Source organism: Tetrapisispora phaffii, chromosome 2 (genome assembly GCF_000236905.1).
Source record: "Tetrapisispora phaffii CBS 4417 chromosome 2, complete genome".
In the NCBI taxonomy this organism is placed as follows: Eukaryota; Fungi; Ascomycota; class Saccharomycetes; order Saccharomycetales; family Saccharomycetaceae; genus Tetrapisispora; species Tetrapisispora phaffii.
In genome coordinates, this window is record NC_016521.1 from 802,546 (window position 1) to 821,888 (window position 19,343).

Genomic DNA, 19,343 nt, shown 5'->3' on the forward strand with positions numbered 1-19,343 from the left:
TGTTTAAAATAAATCAACAGTTGAGTTACTTCATGTTTAACTCAAAAGATAAAAAAGCAATCTCTTGGTTGACTTAAAGATGATGAAGGGTTGGACCATTGTTATTTGGATGGGGACAACAAGACTTCTGGGAAGAATGTATATCGTGGACTGTTGTTATGTATTTTAGAATTAGCAAATAGTTATACAGCTCATCTAAGAGTGGAGTGATACTGGTGAACAAGGTTCTTGCTTTCTATTCTTTTTTTAGCTTTAAACGCTTCTTCCTTTATAGTCGTAACGATTGAGCATCAGGATGTCGCATAATAGAGAATACAGAATCTTGTATATGCCTAAATATGTATATGTGTATATATGTGTATGTTGAGTTGGAATAGCAACGTTTCTTCGCTTTGTTCATGATATTACTATCCCTATTCTAATGTTTTTTTAAATTGCGACAATGATATGACAGTCCATTCTTTTTTGTATTCAGTTGAACCTCAAGTATGCACTCCCAGGCATGTTATGCATAATTACAAAATTAAAGATATTCTCCTGAATTAAGTGGGCTGGATTATTTTTCGTTTGTAGTCCTCTTGTTCTATTATATTATTTAATGGTTTCCTTTCCCTTCTCTTGTAAAAATAGCATTGTTCATTTACATTTAGTGCCCTGATTTGGACATTTTTCATTGCGAACTGATGACCATAAAAATCTTAGTCCAATAAATTTCACTTCATGAATTATATATATATATATATAGATAGATAGATAAATGGGGGAATATATAACCTTGATAATTGGATGCATTGATCTATTTCAATTACGGGAGTTAATTTGGTGAATACATTCAGTTTCTAGAAGTATCGATTACAGGGCTGCTTTCGCAAATATCCGGTCTTGCCAAGATGACAAATAAGGTTGACAGTGTAGCTGATAAAGGGGTATGGATCCTAGGTTATGGTTCCCTGATATACAAACCTCCTCCATATTTCAAACACAGACTGCCCGTTACAATCAAAGGATTTGTTCGTAGATTCTGGCAGTCCTCGGTGGATCATAGGGGTACTCATGAGAAACCAGGTAGAGTTGCAACGTTGATCAATTATGATGAGATTAAACTAGATAAGGTGTTATTGGATGATTTTGAAAAATATAATACTCATGATAACCTGGATACATTAGCAGTCGTTTACTATATCCCAGAAGAACATGTGAGTAAAGTGACACAGTATTTAGATGTCAGAGAACAAAATGGTTATCAACGATACAATTTAAATGTTGAGTTAGAAATTACAGATGATTATATTATGGAAACATATGTAGACGATGAGGAAACATTGCAAAGTTTGCTAGGCTTATATAATGGGTTAAAATACAATGAAATAGGGGATAAAAAGTTGATTGAAACGTCGGTATACATTGGAACCTTGGATAATTTCGCTTTTGTAGGGCCAGAGATTATCAAGGACACTGCAAAAATTATTGCCCATTCAGTGGGTCCAAGTGGCCCCAACTACGAGTACTTAAAACTTTTGTATGAATCGTTGATCGAACTACAAACTGTGTTCAAGTTATCCAATGCAAAGAGTAGTAGTAGTAGCAGTGCCTCCAGTAATAGTAACAGCACTAGTGATATGGCTATTGCTGCTTTAAAATCAAAAATTGATGATAGCTTGCTAGCTGAAAAAGTAATAGAAGAACTTGTAATCGAAGATTATTTACATTCGTTGTTAGAGGAGGTCGAACTGTTGAGAATTAGCTAATGATTATTTAGAGAAACATTAATAGTGTTATCATAGAATAAAATAAGATTCTAGTTAGATGGATAGGTTTACATAAATACTTTTTTTTAACTGAGACGAATAATTCCCTTTTTTAATTAATCTTACATATATGAATAGTCACCTGAATAAGGACAATTTCCTTTTGATATATTAATCACACCTATATACTTATCTAGTTGAATGTCCAAAAAGTAGATAAAGTTAACTACTAATGAATTATTTTCTAATCCTCAATGCACTGTTTGACCTTTTTAACATAATATTATTTCAACAGAGTAAATGTATATAAAGCTCAGCGCATAAACTAAAATATAAAAAGTAAATAAATTTCAGTAAGCATTAGGACTTGTTAGAATGGATTGATTGTATGATGAAACGATACGAGAACCGCCACATAATGTTCGTTTTGAGTTGAGAATAATGAATTCTTCAGATAAAAATATTTCTAAGGAACAATTTCATTTAATTAGGAAAATTCTACAAGAGAAGAAAGAAGCTGGTGTGCAAACTAATAGGCCTCTGAAACGTAAAAAAAGAAGATTGAGAAGTGAGATACCTAATGTTGAAACTTCAACGGAACCATCAATAGTTATTAATTTAGAGGAAGAAGCTCCCAGTGCCACTAATTTTAAAAATGAACCTGAAGTCATCGACTTGGAGAATGAAGAGGAGCAGAGGATAAACATTAACTCTGATGCTAAACGAAAAAGATGTATCGCTGTAAAATATAAAGCTGGCAATACTGATAAGGTTCCTAAAAGTGGGGATGATTATTTAAATGAATTTCAGGAGGTAGGTAAAGAAAATTCAGAGACAGAGCATGAAGATGATGAAGAAGAGGGATTTGAATCTGAAGATTTTGAGGATGTTCCAATGGTAGATAATGATGTTGATGACTCTAGAATACAAGATGTTTCTGTCACATTTGATTCTAATAATACTCAAAATTCGTCGAAGAAAAAGATAGTACGAAATGCATGCAGTAATGTAGAAAGGATTAGAAGAAAAGAAGACCATATGATCTATCTAGTTATGTTTAGTTTAGCAGGATTCATACGAAACCAATGGATTAATAATTCCAAATTGCACAAAAAACTATCAAAAATGATTTCTGATGAAATATTTGCTTTGTTACATCCTGAGAATGATAAAGAATTAATAATACGAAGTGAGAGGAAACTTCTTGATGGGTTAAAAAAATGCATGGAGGTGTACGAAAAGAAATGGAAAATTTTAAATGCATATGATAGCACGGCATTCTATATGAGATTTTGGAATGAATTACCATATGAGTCCACACAACAGCTTATAAATAAGAGAAATAGACTCAACACACACAATACACTAGAAGAAAAATCATTTATCAAACAAGTTAATAAGGGGATCGGTGATAGAGATATTTATGTACAAGGTTTCGTTGCACTTTTAAGGTCGTGTCAAATAAATGCCAGATTAGTAATGTCCTGTCAACCACCAGATTTCAGTAATTTAAAAGAAAAGGATAACGACACAAATCCATACATATTAAAAGATGAGGTCATTAAGTATCCAATATTTTGGTGTGAGGTCTGGAATAAATTTAGCAAAAAATGGTTGTCTATTGACCCCATAAATTTAAAGATAATAGAATCTGTTAAAGCAAATTCAAAATTGGAACCAAAAGGTGTTATCCAAACAAAGAGAAATATAATGAGGTATGTTCTTGCATTTGATAGAAAACTAGGATGCAAGGATGTGACTAGAAGATATATACAATGGTATAATTGTAAAAGTAGAAAAAAAAGGATAAACAAGGACAAAGAAGGACAGGAATGGTATAATAAGCTAATATCTGCTTTACAAAAAAGGAAGAGAATGAAAATCGACGACTTCGAAGATGAATATTTTAAAGAGAGAGACATTAACGAGGGCTTCCCAGATACTATATCAGAATTAAAAAATCATCCATATTATGTTCTAGAGTCTGATCTCAGACAAAATGAAATATTGAAACCTGGGTCAAAAGAATGTGGCTACTTGAGAAAAAATAATAAATCTAAACAAACGTTAAGGGTTTATAGGAGAGATGATGTATTAGTTCTACGAAGTGCCAAGGATTGGTATATGAAAGGAAGAATTTTAAAAGCAGGTTGTAGAGCTCTTAAAAGAGTTAAAAAAAGAATCAATTCTTCAAATTTTGATGACGATGATGATAATATTGAAAGACTCTACCCTTATGAAGAAACTGAACTTTACATTCCACCTTTAGCTAAAGCTGATGGTGAAATTAAAAAGAATGCTTATGGTAATATTGAAATATTTACCTCAAGTATGATTCCTAAAAACTGTGTTCTAATTGAAAGCCCAGTTGCAATAAAAGCATGTAAAGCTATTCATATAGAATTTGCTCCATCGGTAACTGGTTTCAAATTTGAAAAAGGTAATAAGGCAAAACCGATTCTCAGCGGAGTGGTCGTCGCAAACTGGTTCAGAGAAGCAGTTGAATGTGCGATTGATAGTATTGAATATTCAATTGTTGAAGAAAAAAGAAAAGAGAGAGAATTAGCGGCACTTAAAGAGTGGAATTCTTTGTTCTTAAAATTACGTATCTCATCGAATTTGAACTCTGCATATGGTAAAGTCAAAGACGAAAATAAAAAAATACGAGCCATTTCTGATGAGAATAATTCAGAATCAGATGAAGATTTTTCAATGGGTGGATTCTTACCTGCTCGTAAGAATGATCATACTGGATATTTAAATGAAGGATCACAATCCGATGCACAGTCAGACGATGATTTTCCACCTCAAGGGTATTTACCTCAAAGGGTTCATACTAAATATAATGAAGAGGATGATTATGTTGATGAGGAGGAGGAGAATTATTATGAAGGAGAGGAGAATGATGAAATGATTGCTAATAGAAACAAGTTGACTGCGTCACCATCTGCCACAGAGCAAATGGATGAAGAATTTGACGATTTTATGTCAGAGATGAATACAGAATATACCGGCATTTAAAGTATAATTCCAGGGTAAAGAAACTATATAATATTTTAGTATTTTAGTAATTTATTATTTAATCACTACAATGGAATTTAAACTATTGAAATATAGTTTCATTGATTGATTGTGTCGTTCTCACTTCTCTTATCATAGAGATACTTCGCTGACTTGATGAATGAGATTATCCTTTTATACGAATGAGAAATCAAGAATGTATTCATGACATTATTAAATGTAAATAAATTTAAGAAATGATGATATTATAAAGAGATTATTTTTAACTTCACTGTTCTTCGTATAATGCTTCGTTAAATAAATCAAATCATAAACTACAAACATCGTTTAATATATAGAATTATATCTTCCAAAAGAAAGATACTGTTACAAGTCAAAATATTGCCCTTATGAGCTTCTTAAGCAAATTATCAGCATTAAAGAAAAAGACAGAAAATGGCACGGTAGACAGAAAAAGTATTACACCAACTGAGCTACCTCCTTCAGAAGTATCTCTACTGCCGGTAAAATACTCAAGATCTGAAGATCCTGCTGTGAAACGACTTAAAGAATTAAGAAGGAAAGAAAATTTGAAGAATAATATTACCAAGAATAAGGCAGCATCTAGATCAGCTACTTTAACAAGACAGCGGTCTTCAACAACAAGTAAAATTGATAACTCCACTGAGACTACATTTAAAAGGAAACCTGGTCAAAATACGAAAGCCTTTAGCAATCAAGGTCAATTAAAAAAGAAGCCAACTGCGCTGAAGAAGATTTCTTTTGAAGATCTAATGAAACAGGCAGAAAGTAATAACGTTCCGAATAGCAATGGTGATCAGTCTTTAAAAAATGTGAATAATAAAAGACCGTTACTTACAAAACCAGGATTTAAGTCTCGTAAAGTAACAAAACCGAACATGAAAAATGTACGGAGATCAGAAGTTTCTGTGACACATCGTGCTGAGAACATCTCTAAGAAGGATAACGGTCCAGTTATGGTAAAATTACCGACCATGGGAATTGCTAAACCGAATGCTAAATTGATACAAAAGATGAAGCATAAAAATTCGAAAGGAAAGGGTTTTGGAGATAGATATGGAAAGTCCAGTCAAGATCATTATGATAGCGAAGAAGACAGTGACCTGGACGATTTTATTGATGATGATGAAGATAATGATGGCTACGGTGATTTAGAAGCTGCAGGAGATCCTGGGTACAACAGGGATGACATTTGGGCCATTTTTAACAAAGGAAGACCAAGACCATCTCACTCTTATTACGAAGATGACGATGGAGACATGGAAGCGAATGAACTAGAGATTATGGAAGAAGAAGAGGAGGCTAGAAGAATGGCAAGGTTGGAAGATAAACGTGAAGAAGCCTGGTTAAAGAAGCATGAGGAAGCTAAAAGACTTCAAAAGTTGGGCAGATAGTCATTGCATTAGTGTACAATGAGATATTTCTATAACTCATTTTATATTTCACATATATAGAGCATTATATATATTAAAAGTTACGTGCATACAAAAAGGTAATATATTTCCAATTTATGATAATTTATTAAATCTTTTATTTACAAATTTTAGTTACATTAATATTTCAATAACTCCATAACAAACTATGAATGTTACCAAAATGAACATGGAGAAGGACATTGCATAATGCCACATTGGTGCAAGTTTATATCTGCTAAATAAAATAAGAATGCTTGCACAGTTTAGCAACATTGATATCAGTAGAGATATTATGATTATTATTACAAGAATGTCTTCAACTTCTAAAGATGCCTCGTCAGCATGACCAGTAAATAATGCCAAAATGATCCCGAATGTAATACCTGAAGTAGTTGCAGAAACAGCTAACGCTGATAAGTAAAATAATGTTACAACTTGATCATGGCGATATTCATAAACAGAGGTTGAATCTTCAATTTCTAATTTATTAAACTCATAAAGTTGGTTAAAGTCGTTTTGGGAAGCTGACGTTGATACATTTGAATGCAATAAAGAACTCCCTTCTGTATACAAGCTGGTTCTTCTTAAATTCTGTAGCAATGGTTCGGGCGTAAGGTCGTCTTGAATACCTAATTTGTTCCTAATATTTTGAAAAAGATTATACATATTTAATATGAGCGATCTATTAAATCTAATAAAGCCTTGGTCATTGTTATCTTGAAAATTACCGGTTCCTGGATTATCCTCTTCATCGACGTAAAAGGTATTGTTCTCAAAGTCCTCTCCATCATCAAATTCATTCCAGTACCGTTCCGGCTCCATTGTTGAAACATTTTGTCGTTGGGTATCTCTTCGTTGCCTGCTTCTTGGGTTACTAATTTCAGTGTTATTGCTCGCTTTAGAAATCAATGCAGGAACTTCCTCTTTTTGTGTCTCTCTTGGTACCATTTCAGAGATTAATTGCTTACCAACTTCGAAAAACTCTTCACAATTCAGGGCACTATTTTCTTCAACATCGTAAATCTGTTTCAATAGAAATGTAAATAATTCTGAACATTTATTACGTTTGTTTGACAAATAATGGATTATCCTCCAAATGGTATCCTCATAGTCTATTGGAAATGCTTGAACTTTATTGGTAATCATACTTTTACAAATTTTTCCTATGACAATATCGTTATTTATATGTGCAACACGAGTCAGATCAGATACTAGTGAAGAACTTGTATTGTTTTCATTGTTTTCAATATGTGGAACTTTTCTTATTTCGACAAAATTATGCAGAATTTCCTCATTATCAATAACGAAATTTTGATCTATTGAAAGATAATAAATGGCATTTTTGGTATATTTTAAGAATCTAGTTCTTTTAAAAGAATATCCTGGTTCTTTTAAACCTAACTTATGGGAAGTGATCCATTTAACAGCCATTTTGCTAATAGAATCCAATCCATCAAAATCGATATTATTTACTGTAGTTGTGTTATCCCTATGTTTCAATAAATTTACATATGCTTGAGAAATGGTGTTTGTTACAATATGGCCCCTCAAACCACCGACAGAACATAAAAGGATGTTTGAATCCTCTCTATTTTCACTACCAGACTTTAATAAAATATCTGGGTATTGGTTAGATGATTTACTTGTTAAAAATGTATATTCATTCTTTTCAGCCTTTAGGAAAAAATACTCTTCATGTGATTGAGAGCTTCTGGCATCTACTGTAAATGACGAAGCTCTTGAGTTTTTGTTACTAATTGTATTAGTTGGAGATGACTGAGGATTAGAGTTCCCAAAAGGTGACTCCTGAGGTGATGTACTAACTATGGTTTTCAGTGGTTGCAGTTGTTGCCCAAGGGGTGCTATAGAGTTTTTAGTTGGTGTCGTCAAATCCTGGAAGGACCTTACGGATCTTGCACTATTTTTGGGACTTAAGCTTGCAGAATTTTTGATTACAACTTTTGAAGTTTCTGCAATATTATCATCCACTAGGTTGAAGCCACTTTTCAAGATTAAAAACTTAAATTCTTCTATATTTTCAAATGAAATTAGAAAACTTTGAACTTTTGTGGATCTTCCTAAGAAAATGGTATCAAAATCCAAACTTTTAAGATGAACATTCTCATGGATCAAGTTACTATTCTTTTTTGAACGTTTATTTGCTTTCTCTTTTTTGTATTCAGAGAACGCTTCAAACAAAACATCTTGTATTAATGATATCTCTAGTAAATATGAATCTAAATCCAATGTAATAAAAGAAGTACCTTCGTATCCATATTTGAACTCAGGGGAGCATTTGATTGTCTCTAGATAAGCTTTAGTTTGTAATACATCATGTTGAGAATGTTTAATTATTTTTTTAAACAACTTCCTTATTGCAATTCTTTGCACAATTATATAACGTGATAGTTTCTGTAATTCTGACTTGCAATCATTCAAATGCAGATTAATTAATTGGAAAGCTCTTTTTTTTGATGACAAACTTGAACTATTCCTTCGTTTACAATTCAATATTGATGATTCCAATAATACAATCCTATTTGAGAGTTCTTTAATCTTCAACGAAGTAAATATGTTAACATTTTTAATCTGTTCTTTAAACAATTTTGATAAATTATCAAGATAATGATTTTCATTGCCATTTGGAGTAGTAGCTTTCTTAATAGCTATTTTCAGTTTGGTATAGTCAATATTATTATATTTCCATTCTGGCACAGACTTATCTAAAATTAATGATGCAAATTTCATTAGGATACATTAATTAGTATACTGGAGTGGTAATATGAGTTCGTCTGTGTATATATGTTACCTCCTTTGTCTATGATTGAAATATGAGAATTGGCTATAATATAACAAACTTTTCTCGGTTCCAAATGATTTCGTAATGACAATAATTACTCACTGGTGTGCAAAACAATAGCTGTATATATGTGTGTTAGTGTCTTCATAACAATACGTTAATTAAACTACATAAACCAAGCAACAATACCATTCACTTATATATATGTATTTGTATTTTAGAGATTTTCAAATAGTCATCTAATGACTCTGTTGACTTTTGAAAAATAAAAGTCATCAAGACATCCTTACAGTCAAATCAATTTGAGTTTATAGGTTAACGTGAATAAAGCACAGTATGGATGGATGATATATCAATTTAATATAACTATACAATTAGACATTGGATGTGTCGAACTGTATGTATTTAGACAGCGAGTTTCTTGTACAGAGTAAAAGTGTAATTTTAAATTCTAATGAAATTCTAAGCAAAGGGTGAACCCATTTTGGAATATTCCAATACTCCCTTTGAGATCTATGTATTACATAATAAGAACTTAGATAGAATAGGATATACATTAACGATCATTTTTAATTGCTCCCACATCGATATAAGTATAAGAATAACCTATTCGAGAGCAATGGTACGTTGTTGTCATTTAGTGAACGGCAGGCAAAATAGAACATATATGGTAATTATCTAATTATCTAATATATAATATAAAGAAGATGGGGTGTCGGATCGGATATCATTGGTGCCATTGGTGTTCTATTTTATGATCTAAGCAACACATTCGTGGAGCTCCGCTTGTGTGCCCATCATATTGTCTCATCCAAAATTGATATTTAGTTTGAAGAACCAAAAATGGTAAATGCCTCGCAATAATATTCGAAACAAGCCGACAACACCACCTCCATATATCTGATAGTTAACCGATAATGGTTGACAATGTATTTGATTATATCTTCTGATGGTGCTCTATCCACTCACACCATTATCAGTTTGATCACCTTGGTCTTCGATCTGTAAGTGAGATAATAGTGCAATCACCACATACGACAGCATTAAGAAAATTTTTCAATGTATGGAGAGCAATAGTAAGAGACAGAAGTGATGAGATGAGCTTGTGATGGCTTCTGATGGTATTTAATGGAGGGGCATGTTCAGGTTCATGTTCATGTCCATGTCAGTTGCTAGTTCCATAGGAGAGACACACGTATTGGTTTTGACGGGAATATATACACCTATACATATACATAATTCGAGAGATGGAGACGACCGGTTTTGTGAAACAGTTAGCTTCGAACAATAGGAAAGTTAGAGTCAATGCACTAGAAAAATTAACTGAATTATTGGCTACTGTTAATTTCAAGAAGGCTAAACAGCTACAATTTGATAAATTATGGAAAGGTTTATATTTTTCCATGTGGTTTTCCGATAAGCCAAGACCACAACAGCGTTTGGCTAATGAATTGGGTGCTTTATTCTTAACTTATTTTAAAGAATCGGACAATTCCGAAAAGAATACTGAGAAGTTATGCATGAATGATGCTGCTTTCATTAAATTCTCAAAGGCTTTCTGGAGAGTCATCCTGATGGAATGGTTGAACATCGATAAATGGAGATTAGATAAATACTTGCTTTTGGTGAGAAGAGTCCTTTATAATCAGTTGAAGTATATGCAACTAAGGAATTGGGACGAGTTGCTAGTCGAAAAATACTTGACAAAAGTGTTAAAGAAACTGCCATTAAGTGGGGATAGAAAAGTGTACACTGGTGTTCCTATTCATATCACTGATATCTTTTTGGATGAGTGGGAAAGATTGATGAGGAATGATGATGTTCCACAAGAAGAAATCGCAGACGAAGATTTCGAAGAAAAAGAATACGATTTCATAACGTTGGTCAAAGAGACGCCATTACCTAAATTCATTGATATTTTCCAGAAATTGACTGAGGACCAACACGTCAGTAAAGTGTTGAAATCCCGTATCAAGGAAGACCTTCTAGAGGATACCAGATTGTTAGAATGGGAAATAATCAACGATGAAGACAGTGATGAAGAAGAAGAACGTGAAGATGTCGTTGCGGAAGAAGACAATGACGACGACACCGAATGGAAAGGTTTTTGAATCAAACAAAAAATGTACAATATATATGTAGTCACTAGTAGCAACTATATCGCATAATATATACACCCATTAGCATATCAACCAACCACCAACCTCTTGCTCTCTATACATGATACATTGCTGTTGGTCGAGAAAACGTTGGTTACCCTTCCGTCAGTTTCCCCAAACTGACACCGCGACCGTGGAAAACACTTCAAACTGAACAACAATTTGAATTTGCAGAATAATTTTAACACGTTTGGTAATAGAAGAACCTTGACTTATTGACAATTGTGATATAGATTGTATTTAATATGTTGTATATGTGAATTGTGGTACATTTGATTAGAATTGTCATTTGTCAATTGCGCCATTGGAAACTATTTATTTTATAATTTCTTTCCAGTTCAGAATACAACAACAACTAATCCTAGCCAAAGATGTCTAAAGAAAGCAAAGAAAACGCTAACAGTCCAATTGAAAAATTAGCTGGTACCCCATTAGAATTCGTCAAGGAAGGTACTCAGTTCATAAATAAATGTAAGAAACCTGACACCAAGGAATACACAAAGATCATCAGAGCTGTCGGTTTAGGTTTTGTTGCTGTTGGTGTCATTGGTTATGCTATCAAGTTGATCCACATTCCAATCAGATACTTAATTGTTTAATGGTATTCTATTACAAGAAGCATAGAATGCACAATCAATCAATGCAATATAATTATTAGAAAACAGCAGGATTGTTCATTATATATATCTATATTAACTTTCACATGATAAATAAACAAAAAAACATAAATATCAACATATTTATGAAAATTACATAGAATAATTTACAATTACAATACAATTATCGATTCAACTTTATTATGTTCCACACATACATGTCTAGCTTAATTGTTAAATTGAAATTAACAAAATATGTCCGTTTATATAGTATCTTTCATTTCTACTTGACATAAACGTAAGTACAGTAGCTGTCAGAAAGAATATTCATATTCAACACTCTCCATGTAACACAGTACATGCATGCATATATTTATCTATATACATGTAGTTCGCAATGCAACTTTTAAATATTTAGTTACCAACAGCAAATATACTGTTTGTTATTTATTTTCAAAAAGATTTCGTATATAAGAAACGGTTAAGTTCACCGCAACATTTTTTCAAAGCATCTCAATATTTAAAAATCTGTTAATATAAAATTGCGGACAAAGAGGGTCAATATATCAGAGGATATCATATACAACATAGACTTGTAACAGTTCTGAATACTTTAAGGCTAATTATGGACAACAGCCAATTTATCAATCCTTTCGTGAAGGAAGAAAGTGAAAATGAGACCGTTAAAGTTGAAGGTGAAGAAAGTGAGTATGGCGTAGAGCAAAAAGGGTTCGACAACTCAGAAGAGAAGAAGTTTGATACTGAAGAATTTAAAGAGTTACAAGTGATTTTTGAACAGATAAAGACACATTTCCCACCTGCCAAGATTAAGAAAATCATGCAAACCGATGATGACATCGGTAAAGTTTCACAAGCAACACCGGTGATAGCCGGTAGGTCATTGGAGTTCTTTCTTGCATTGCTAGTTAAAAAAAGTTACGATATAGCAAAATCAAAGAACTTGAAGAGAATCAGTGGTGAGATTATGAAACAGACAATCTTGACCGACGAGAAGTTCGACTTTTTGAGGGAAAACGTATGTGGTGAGACTGCAGCAGATAATGAATAATGGATCATATATAAATACATAGGTACAATGAAAAAATAATAATACATAGGTGTAATATAATAATGAAATAAAAACACTACATAAAATAGTATTTTTTGGTTTTGATTTAGTTACCATGTCGTGTACTTTTGAAATGATGCTTAACACTTGAAGAGTGTGTAAATTTAGTTGATGGGACGACCTGTTGACTCTGTATTTTCATGTATTTTCATCCCTCATAAACAAACATAAACTTACAATGTTGCGATGCATTCAAGAACCTAAAAGAAAACATTCAAATAATGGCACGACAAGATTACATAATCACTTGACCATGTCATTTATATAACATAACTGCATAACCTACGCTTTCGTTGCTTTCTAGTATATTCACCATCCTGAATACACTGATTTATAGACTACGTGTTCATGTCACTATAAGATTACCTAAGTAAATATATATATTATATAATAAAATATTTCATTATTATTCTCAATTGTATTTTTTCCACTTTATTTGCATATTAAAATTGACATTCAAACAGGATTCGGGTTTCGAAAGTTTAAAAAGAAAGTTTTTTCTATGATTGTACTAATGTAACAGATTTAAAATTTACTGTAATATATGTGATGAGCTGTTTAATCAGACCATTAATCGATGTTGTACCATGAAAGTTCTGGTAAGCAGGAAAAGAAATAGTCAACAACCAACATTTCTATTGCAATTGAGTTGTCTAGACCACTTTTTGGTGGTTATGACTGCATGTATATTGTGTAGAATTTTGTGTCATTTAACTACAAAGAAGTAAAATAACATAAGACAATAATAACCCTGTCGTTTTTTCTGCCCTTTTATTTTAATGAATGAGTTATACCGCTGTTGTTGAACATTCGTATATCGTAGAAATCTCTTGAAAGCATACTGCCCATTCATATAACTGGGATGCTTTAGTATCATACCCAAGAATCTTGTAAATGAATTTATATATATATGTAGATATGTATAAAGAACATAAATGATTTCATTTCTGTCTTAGTTGTTTTATATTTCGAAACTCGCTCCTACTAGATAGCGGTAAGTTCTGATAACAGAAGCTAATAGCATTCTTTTAGATAAACCGGTATGGGTTCTTTATCTTTCACAGCTGCTCATGCTATTATTTGGCCAACTTATGGTGTTCTATTAGTATCTGCCACCGCGGTAGCATATTACTATAGGAATTCAAAAACATTTTTGAATGCAAATGGTACTCAAAGTGCTATACCGTTAGCATTTAATTTCGTTGCATCCGGTTTAGGTTGTGGTATTTTATCAACGTATCCTCAAATTGCTAATATTGATGGCTTACACGGTCTATTAGTCTATGCATTAGCCGGTGGTTTACCAATGTTCGTTTTCTCATTTTTAGGTCCATTGATTAGAAAAAAAACTCCACATGGATTTATTTTATCAGAATGGGTTTTCCATAGATTTGGTATTGCAGCAGGCTGGTATTTGAGCGCCTGCACAATCTTAACAATGTACCTATTCATGGTCAGTGAATTAGCGTCATTGAAGTATGCAGTAGAGACTTTGACTGGTATTAAGGCGTTGCCTGTTGTTATTATAGAATGTGTCGTCACCTCTATTTATACCACTGTTGGTGGTTTCAAAATTTCATTTTTGACTGACACTTTGCAAGTGTCTATTGTTTTCATACTATTGATTATTGTTTCTTGTGCAATGGGCAGTTATATTAGTATTGATAAGTCGAAGATTGAGCCATCTGGTTTATTAAAGGCAAACAGATTAGGTTGGCAATTGATATATATACTGACTATTGCAATTTTTACAAATGATTTATTTTTGAATGGATTCTGGTTAAGAACTTTTGCATCACGTTCGGATAAGGATTTATTAATTGGGTGTTCGATTGCTGCATTTTTATTAACCGCAATTGTCACTGTTGTTGGTGTCACTGGTTTCATTGCTGTATGGGCTGGATTTGTTGAAGTGGCAGATGAAGAAAACTCAGGCGCTGCATTTTTCATTCTATTGGCACAGCTACCCTCTTGGGTTATGGGGTTCACTTTAGTATTTGTTTTAATTCTATCTACTTGCACTTTAGACTCTTTACAAAGTGCTTTAGTCTCTACAATTTCCAATGACGTCTTTAGAAATAAAATTCCGATTCTTTACACACGTATTATTGTTGTTGTCATCATGGTACCTGTTGTTGTTGTCGGTTTAATTGCCGAGGATGTTTTATCAATTTATTTGATCGTTGATTTGCTATCAAGTAGTGTTGTTCCGGTATTGGTATTGGGTCTATGGTCAAAATTTGATTCATTCTGGACAGCATGGGAAGTTATCGGTGGTGGTTTAGCCGGGATATTTGGCGTTTGGGTATACGGTACTATATATTACCATTCTGCTAGGGAAGGTGGCAAATTGTTATTGATTTGGAACGGTTTATATATTCAAGATTGGGGTGCATTTGGTGCCTTTGTCGTTGCACCAGTGGCAAGTATGGTTATTTCATTCATAATTTTAGCCATTAGATTATATTCTATTAAATTGTATCAAGCGGACACAACAGTTGGTCATAGGTTCCGTGACGTATGTGATAGCTTGGGCAAGATCACAGGTATTACATGGTTATACCGTACAACTAAGTACTGGGACAACAAATTGATTAAAGAGTTAGACTACAGCGAGGCAATTAGCGACTCATCCGAAGGTATAGTGGAGATCCAAGAAACCACAAGCTTAGCTGATAGTAAGGATTCGATTCTTAAACAAAGATCCTCTATAACCGTAACACCTACTGAATGGGATTGATTAAACAAGTCTACATACCAAACATACCAACCATGAACAAGTTTATATATAATACGCAACTCTGTTTCATTAATACAGTAATAAACATAACTTATAGATCTAAACAGTCGAGCAGTATACCTAATTGATACATAGATGTAGATATAAAACACTAGTACAGGGTATGTGTCGCAAGCTTCAGTTCATTTGCGCCCATTCAAAACGACAGCAACGAGCGAACTGTGTCATACATAGGACGTGAAACCCAATTGAAACAAGAGTTACACAACCAATTCCGTCTTCCGCAAATGGTGAACGATATTATGGACGCTACAAAACCCATTGAACTAATGAATGCACGACAGATGATTCTCAGTCATTCGTTTGTTTGTTGTTGTTCCGCGTGTCATTGTGCGAGAATGGTAGTTTTCTTTTTTGATATGAACCGAAATTGGCTTCTGTCTCAGATCATTGTCGTATGCATTGAAACAGAATTGATACAGATGCTTCTGAAACGCCCGTAGGTGCCACTGTAACAAGCGCGAGAGAGAAAGTGAGATCATGAGCCGTCACATAACGGAACGTAACGGTCAGAGAGACACGCAGCAGCAACTTTATTTATTACATAAGTTTCAATTGGCTGCGTCTGCCATTCGTAAAAGCATCCTGCCACACGGAATATACGCACGTATAAAAATAAATAGAAATAGTTTTTTGTTCGCGGTTCGTCTCTTCCCTTACATTGCCATTCTGGGTGGTTCGACAAAGCAACCGCCGCACAAATTTCATGACGAATACAGACTAACACAAAACTAAATAGAAACAGGAAATGATGCAACCAACCAACCGACTAACACCCTCTCTGTTTACGGCAATAGTCCTAAAACCATACCAATGTGTAACCAAAAATACGCGCTCATGATGATTGAGACAGCCAAATCCATGAATACCATAAGTTGATGGTTTTTTACCTTATTGTGTTATGTTGCCCTTTTGGTAGTTTATTTCTATCTCTGTATGTGTGGTTACACTGTCACAGATCTGTTGAAGAAAGCAGAACGAAGAAGAAAAGGTCCAACTTTCCAATAATAGCGTGCTACTTCAAAAGAGAAGATACTGACTACTTTAGGATATGATGCTCTTTGTTTACAAGCATTGTTTAACTTTTACGATATGCGTGCAAGCAAAAGTGTAAGTAACAGACTTGAGGTTGGCGAGGTGCCTTAGAAGACCGGAACGTAATGGTAGTGGTGGTGTGGTATAGTGTGGGTATGGATTAGTCTTTTCTTTTAGCAGAGTCTCTTTTTATCTCAACGTTAAGAGGCATTTAAGCTATGTTTCGTATTCCATTGAGGCCAATTGAGTACGAAATTAAGTGCCAATTTCTTACTTCTACATATGTTATTTCTTAGCAGACAATGAAGACATAAGTGTGCTAAGGACTGTGCATGAAGCGGCCAGTTTTTTGGTTATGCTTTAGTGTATTCTATAACTCTTGATTGGTTTTATGTTTCTGTAAACAAATCTATTTATATCCATACTTATATAGTTGCATGTTAATATATTTATATATAAGTGTGCTTGGTGGTTCAATATCCCATTGATTCATTCTCTTGACTACTAATTTCTTGTATTTTTAAAAATAGTTCTAAAATTAGAATAATTCAAAATTTAAACTTCGCCGGTGTGTAGTCTCGATAGTGTGATGGGTTTTGGGAACGGCAGTATGATGAATATCCCTAGGTCGAATTCTACTTCCGATTTATTCGATTTATCAGCAAGTTTTTCACCACACTTTGGTCATGCATCTTGTAGTTATACTAGGTTCGAAAAGCCAACTTACGATGTATACACAGGCGGCAGATCCATGTCGTTGAATAACGGTATATATAAATCGAGTTCATATTCAAATGATTCTTTCAGAGAGAGGAGATTGAAAAATCATAACGCTAATGCTTATTTGCTGAGGCGACAGCAAATGCAAAGGGAGTTTAATTTCCCGAATGGGGAGCATTTCACTCCAAGGTATATAATACACAATCAAAATAGAAGGAATAGAAATATGCCAAGAAGTAATAGTTTGCAAAATATTGAATCTCCAAAGAATTTTTTTAATCAATCTAACAATAATAATAATATGCGACGTATGTATACGTCGAGTCCCTTGAAACATTCAGTCTCATCATCAAAATTGAATCTTCCAGCGCATAGTAGGAATGCCAATGAGAAAAATGGGCATAGACCGCTTAAAGGATCAGCAAGTACATCAAATTTAGGACTCGACAATATAAATTTTGACATCGATTTGAATGGTTCATCAATGACTAAATTGGATAGCGGTTCAAAGAATAAAAATGATTCAAAGAATAAAATAGATAAGGGTATTTCCAATTGGAAGTCCGATGATAAATTAAAACAATTTAATAATGACAAAATAAACATTAAAAACAAGAAAAAAACAAAAATCTTTAGCATATTCAAGAAACTATTTGGTGACTCTAAGAAGAAAACACTGTCTAAAAAGGCTGAGTTTGTAGATGAAAAGAAAATAGATGATATACTTGACCAAAATATAAACGACAATTCAATCGATAGTGACTTATTGCATGATGTCACGTTTGACCATGAAAAGGATCAAGAGCAAATATTGCTAGACATTGATTTAGTGTTTGATAACCTCATCTTACAATCAGATAATGGCATGCTAACTAGTGGGGAACACTATGATATAATATCAAATGAAAACACAAACTTATCATCGGTTACGGACATCTTACCACCTAGATCTGTTAAGAGACCATATATTCATAATAAAAAATCATTGAAGCAATTTTACGACAGAGCGCCAGGTAGCGAAGACGGTACGGAACGTATTTTAAACAGATTAACCCAAGAATGGCATAGTATTCATTTTGACGACTTGGACACTACCTTGTTAAATTCAACATCTGTCTCGACTATCGATTCAGTAGCATCCTCGACCACAACGGTGGAGACAGATGACTCAAAAATAAATAGTAGCATGAAAAAAGCGTTCAGGTTTGCTGACTACGTCCACGTTTCTGACACATGGTCTGCCATGGAATACAATAGATCTGATTTATCGTTCCGTAATAACCAAAGATTGTTTCTCAATCAAAACAGAAATAATTTGCTGGATAATATTAAAAATGAACTGAATTCATTTAAAAGTATAGAAATGGAGGTCCATGAGCAAAGTAGACAAAACACCCAATACTTCATATAATAGTCTAATAATCTTTGTAGACATAAAAATAGAAAAAATTTGCATATAAACTTATTCCTTTAGATCTTATTTTTAAATATAATGCACTGACAGAAACATGGGTATTAAAAACAAAAAATAAACTCCGATACGGGGAGTCGAACCCCGGTCTCTACGGTGAAAGCGTAATGTGATAGCCGTTACACTATATCGGATAGTAAATCTACACGAAATTTTAAATGTGCAAGTACTACAATAAGACTTATTCAGTAATGTGTATCTTGGCAAAAGAAAAGTTGAAGCATATACTCTGTTGGAAATGCCACTGGTCGTATAAGTGACTATACGATACCAGATATTACCTCTTTAGGAGACTATTGTTGTAAAACTGAAACAATAGTGCCTGCAAGAATGTAATAGCAGAATTTCTAATGCATAAATAGTACTGTAGAACCATCAGCCTGCCGTACGTGTTCAACTCGACGACCTCGTCTCGAGTGGACAGAACG

General features: G+C 33.4%; 9 protein-coding genes and 1 non-coding gene across 10 annotated transcripts; 8 read left to right on the forward strand and 2 right to left on the reverse strand.

Moving 5' to 3' along the window:
* Window positions 1-890: 890 nt before the first annotated feature.
* On the forward strand, window positions 891-1,748 carry GCG1 (gamma-glutamylcyclotransferase; the record flags this gene model as incomplete). The annotated part of the gene is made up of 1 exon (XM_003684400.1): window positions 891-1,748. The coding sequence occupies one exon, from the start codon at window positions 891-893 to the stop codon at window positions 1,746-1,748; it is 858 nt and encodes a 285-aa protein (XP_003684448.1).
* A 441-nt stretch (window positions 1,749-2,189) lies between these two features.
* Window positions 2,190-4,769, forward strand: RAD4 (Rad4p; the record flags this gene model as incomplete). Its single annotated transcript, XM_003684401.1, has 1 exon — window positions 2,190-4,769. One exon carries the CDS (start codon window positions 2,190-2,192, stop codon window positions 4,767-4,769), a length of 2,580 nt encoding a protein of 859 aa, XP_003684449.1.
* Window positions 4,770-5,158: 389 nt separating this feature from the next.
* SPT2 (Spt2p) lies at window positions 5,159-6,184 on the forward strand (the record flags this gene model as incomplete). Its single annotated transcript, XM_003684402.1, has 1 exon — window positions 5,159-6,184. One exon carries the CDS (start codon window positions 5,159-5,161, stop codon window positions 6,182-6,184), a length of 1,026 nt encoding a protein of 341 aa, XP_003684450.1.
* Window positions 6,185-6,337: 153 nt separating this feature from the next.
* On the reverse strand, window positions 6,338-8,953 carry VTC5 (Vtc5p; the record flags this gene model as incomplete). The annotated part of the gene is made up of 1 exon (XM_003684403.1): window positions 6,338-8,953. The coding sequence occupies one exon, from the start codon at window positions 8,951-8,953 to the stop codon at window positions 6,338-6,340; it is 2,616 nt and encodes an 871-aa protein (XP_003684451.1).
* A 1,299-nt stretch (window positions 8,954-10,252) lies between these two features.
* Window positions 10,253-11,116, forward strand: RRP1 (Rrp1p; the record flags this gene model as incomplete). Its single annotated transcript, XM_003684404.1, has 1 exon — window positions 10,253-11,116. One exon carries the CDS (start codon window positions 10,253-10,255, stop codon window positions 11,114-11,116), a length of 864 nt encoding a protein of 287 aa, XP_003684452.1.
* Window positions 11,117-11,535: 419 nt separating this feature from the next.
* On the forward strand, window positions 11,536-11,763 carry SSS1 (translocon subunit SSS1; the record flags this gene model as incomplete). The annotated part of the gene is made up of 1 exon (XM_003684405.1): window positions 11,536-11,763. The coding sequence occupies one exon, from the start codon at window positions 11,536-11,538 to the stop codon at window positions 11,761-11,763; it is 228 nt and encodes a 75-aa protein (XP_003684453.1).
* Window positions 11,764-12,385: 622 nt separating this feature from the next.
* On the forward strand, window positions 12,386-12,829 carry BUR6 (negative cofactor 2 transcription regulator complex subunit BUR6; the record flags this gene model as incomplete). Its single annotated transcript, XM_003684406.1, has 1 exon — window positions 12,386-12,829. One exon carries the CDS (start codon window positions 12,386-12,388, stop codon window positions 12,827-12,829), a length of 444 nt encoding a protein of 147 aa, XP_003684454.1.
* A 1,102-nt stretch (window positions 12,830-13,931) lies between these two features.
* On the forward strand, window positions 13,932-15,629 carry TPHA0B03510 (uncharacterized protein; the record flags this gene model as incomplete). The annotated part of the gene is made up of 1 exon (XM_003684407.1): window positions 13,932-15,629. The coding sequence occupies one exon, from the start codon at window positions 13,932-13,934 to the stop codon at window positions 15,627-15,629; it is 1,698 nt and encodes a 565-aa protein (XP_003684455.1).
* Window positions 15,630-17,313: 1,684 nt separating this feature from the next.
* Window positions 17,314-18,855, forward strand: TPHA0B03520 (uncharacterized protein; the record flags this gene model as incomplete). The annotated part of the gene is made up of 1 exon (XM_003684408.1): window positions 17,314-18,855. One exon carries the CDS (start codon window positions 17,314-17,316, stop codon window positions 18,853-18,855), a length of 1,542 nt encoding a protein of 513 aa, XP_003684456.1.
* A 122-nt stretch (window positions 18,856-18,977) lies between these two features.
* On the reverse strand, window positions 18,978-19,049 carry TPHA0Btrna12E. The gene has a single exon. It is a non-coding gene; the product is annotated as a tRNA-Glu (tRNA).
* Window positions 19,050-19,343: the final 294 nt, after the last annotated feature.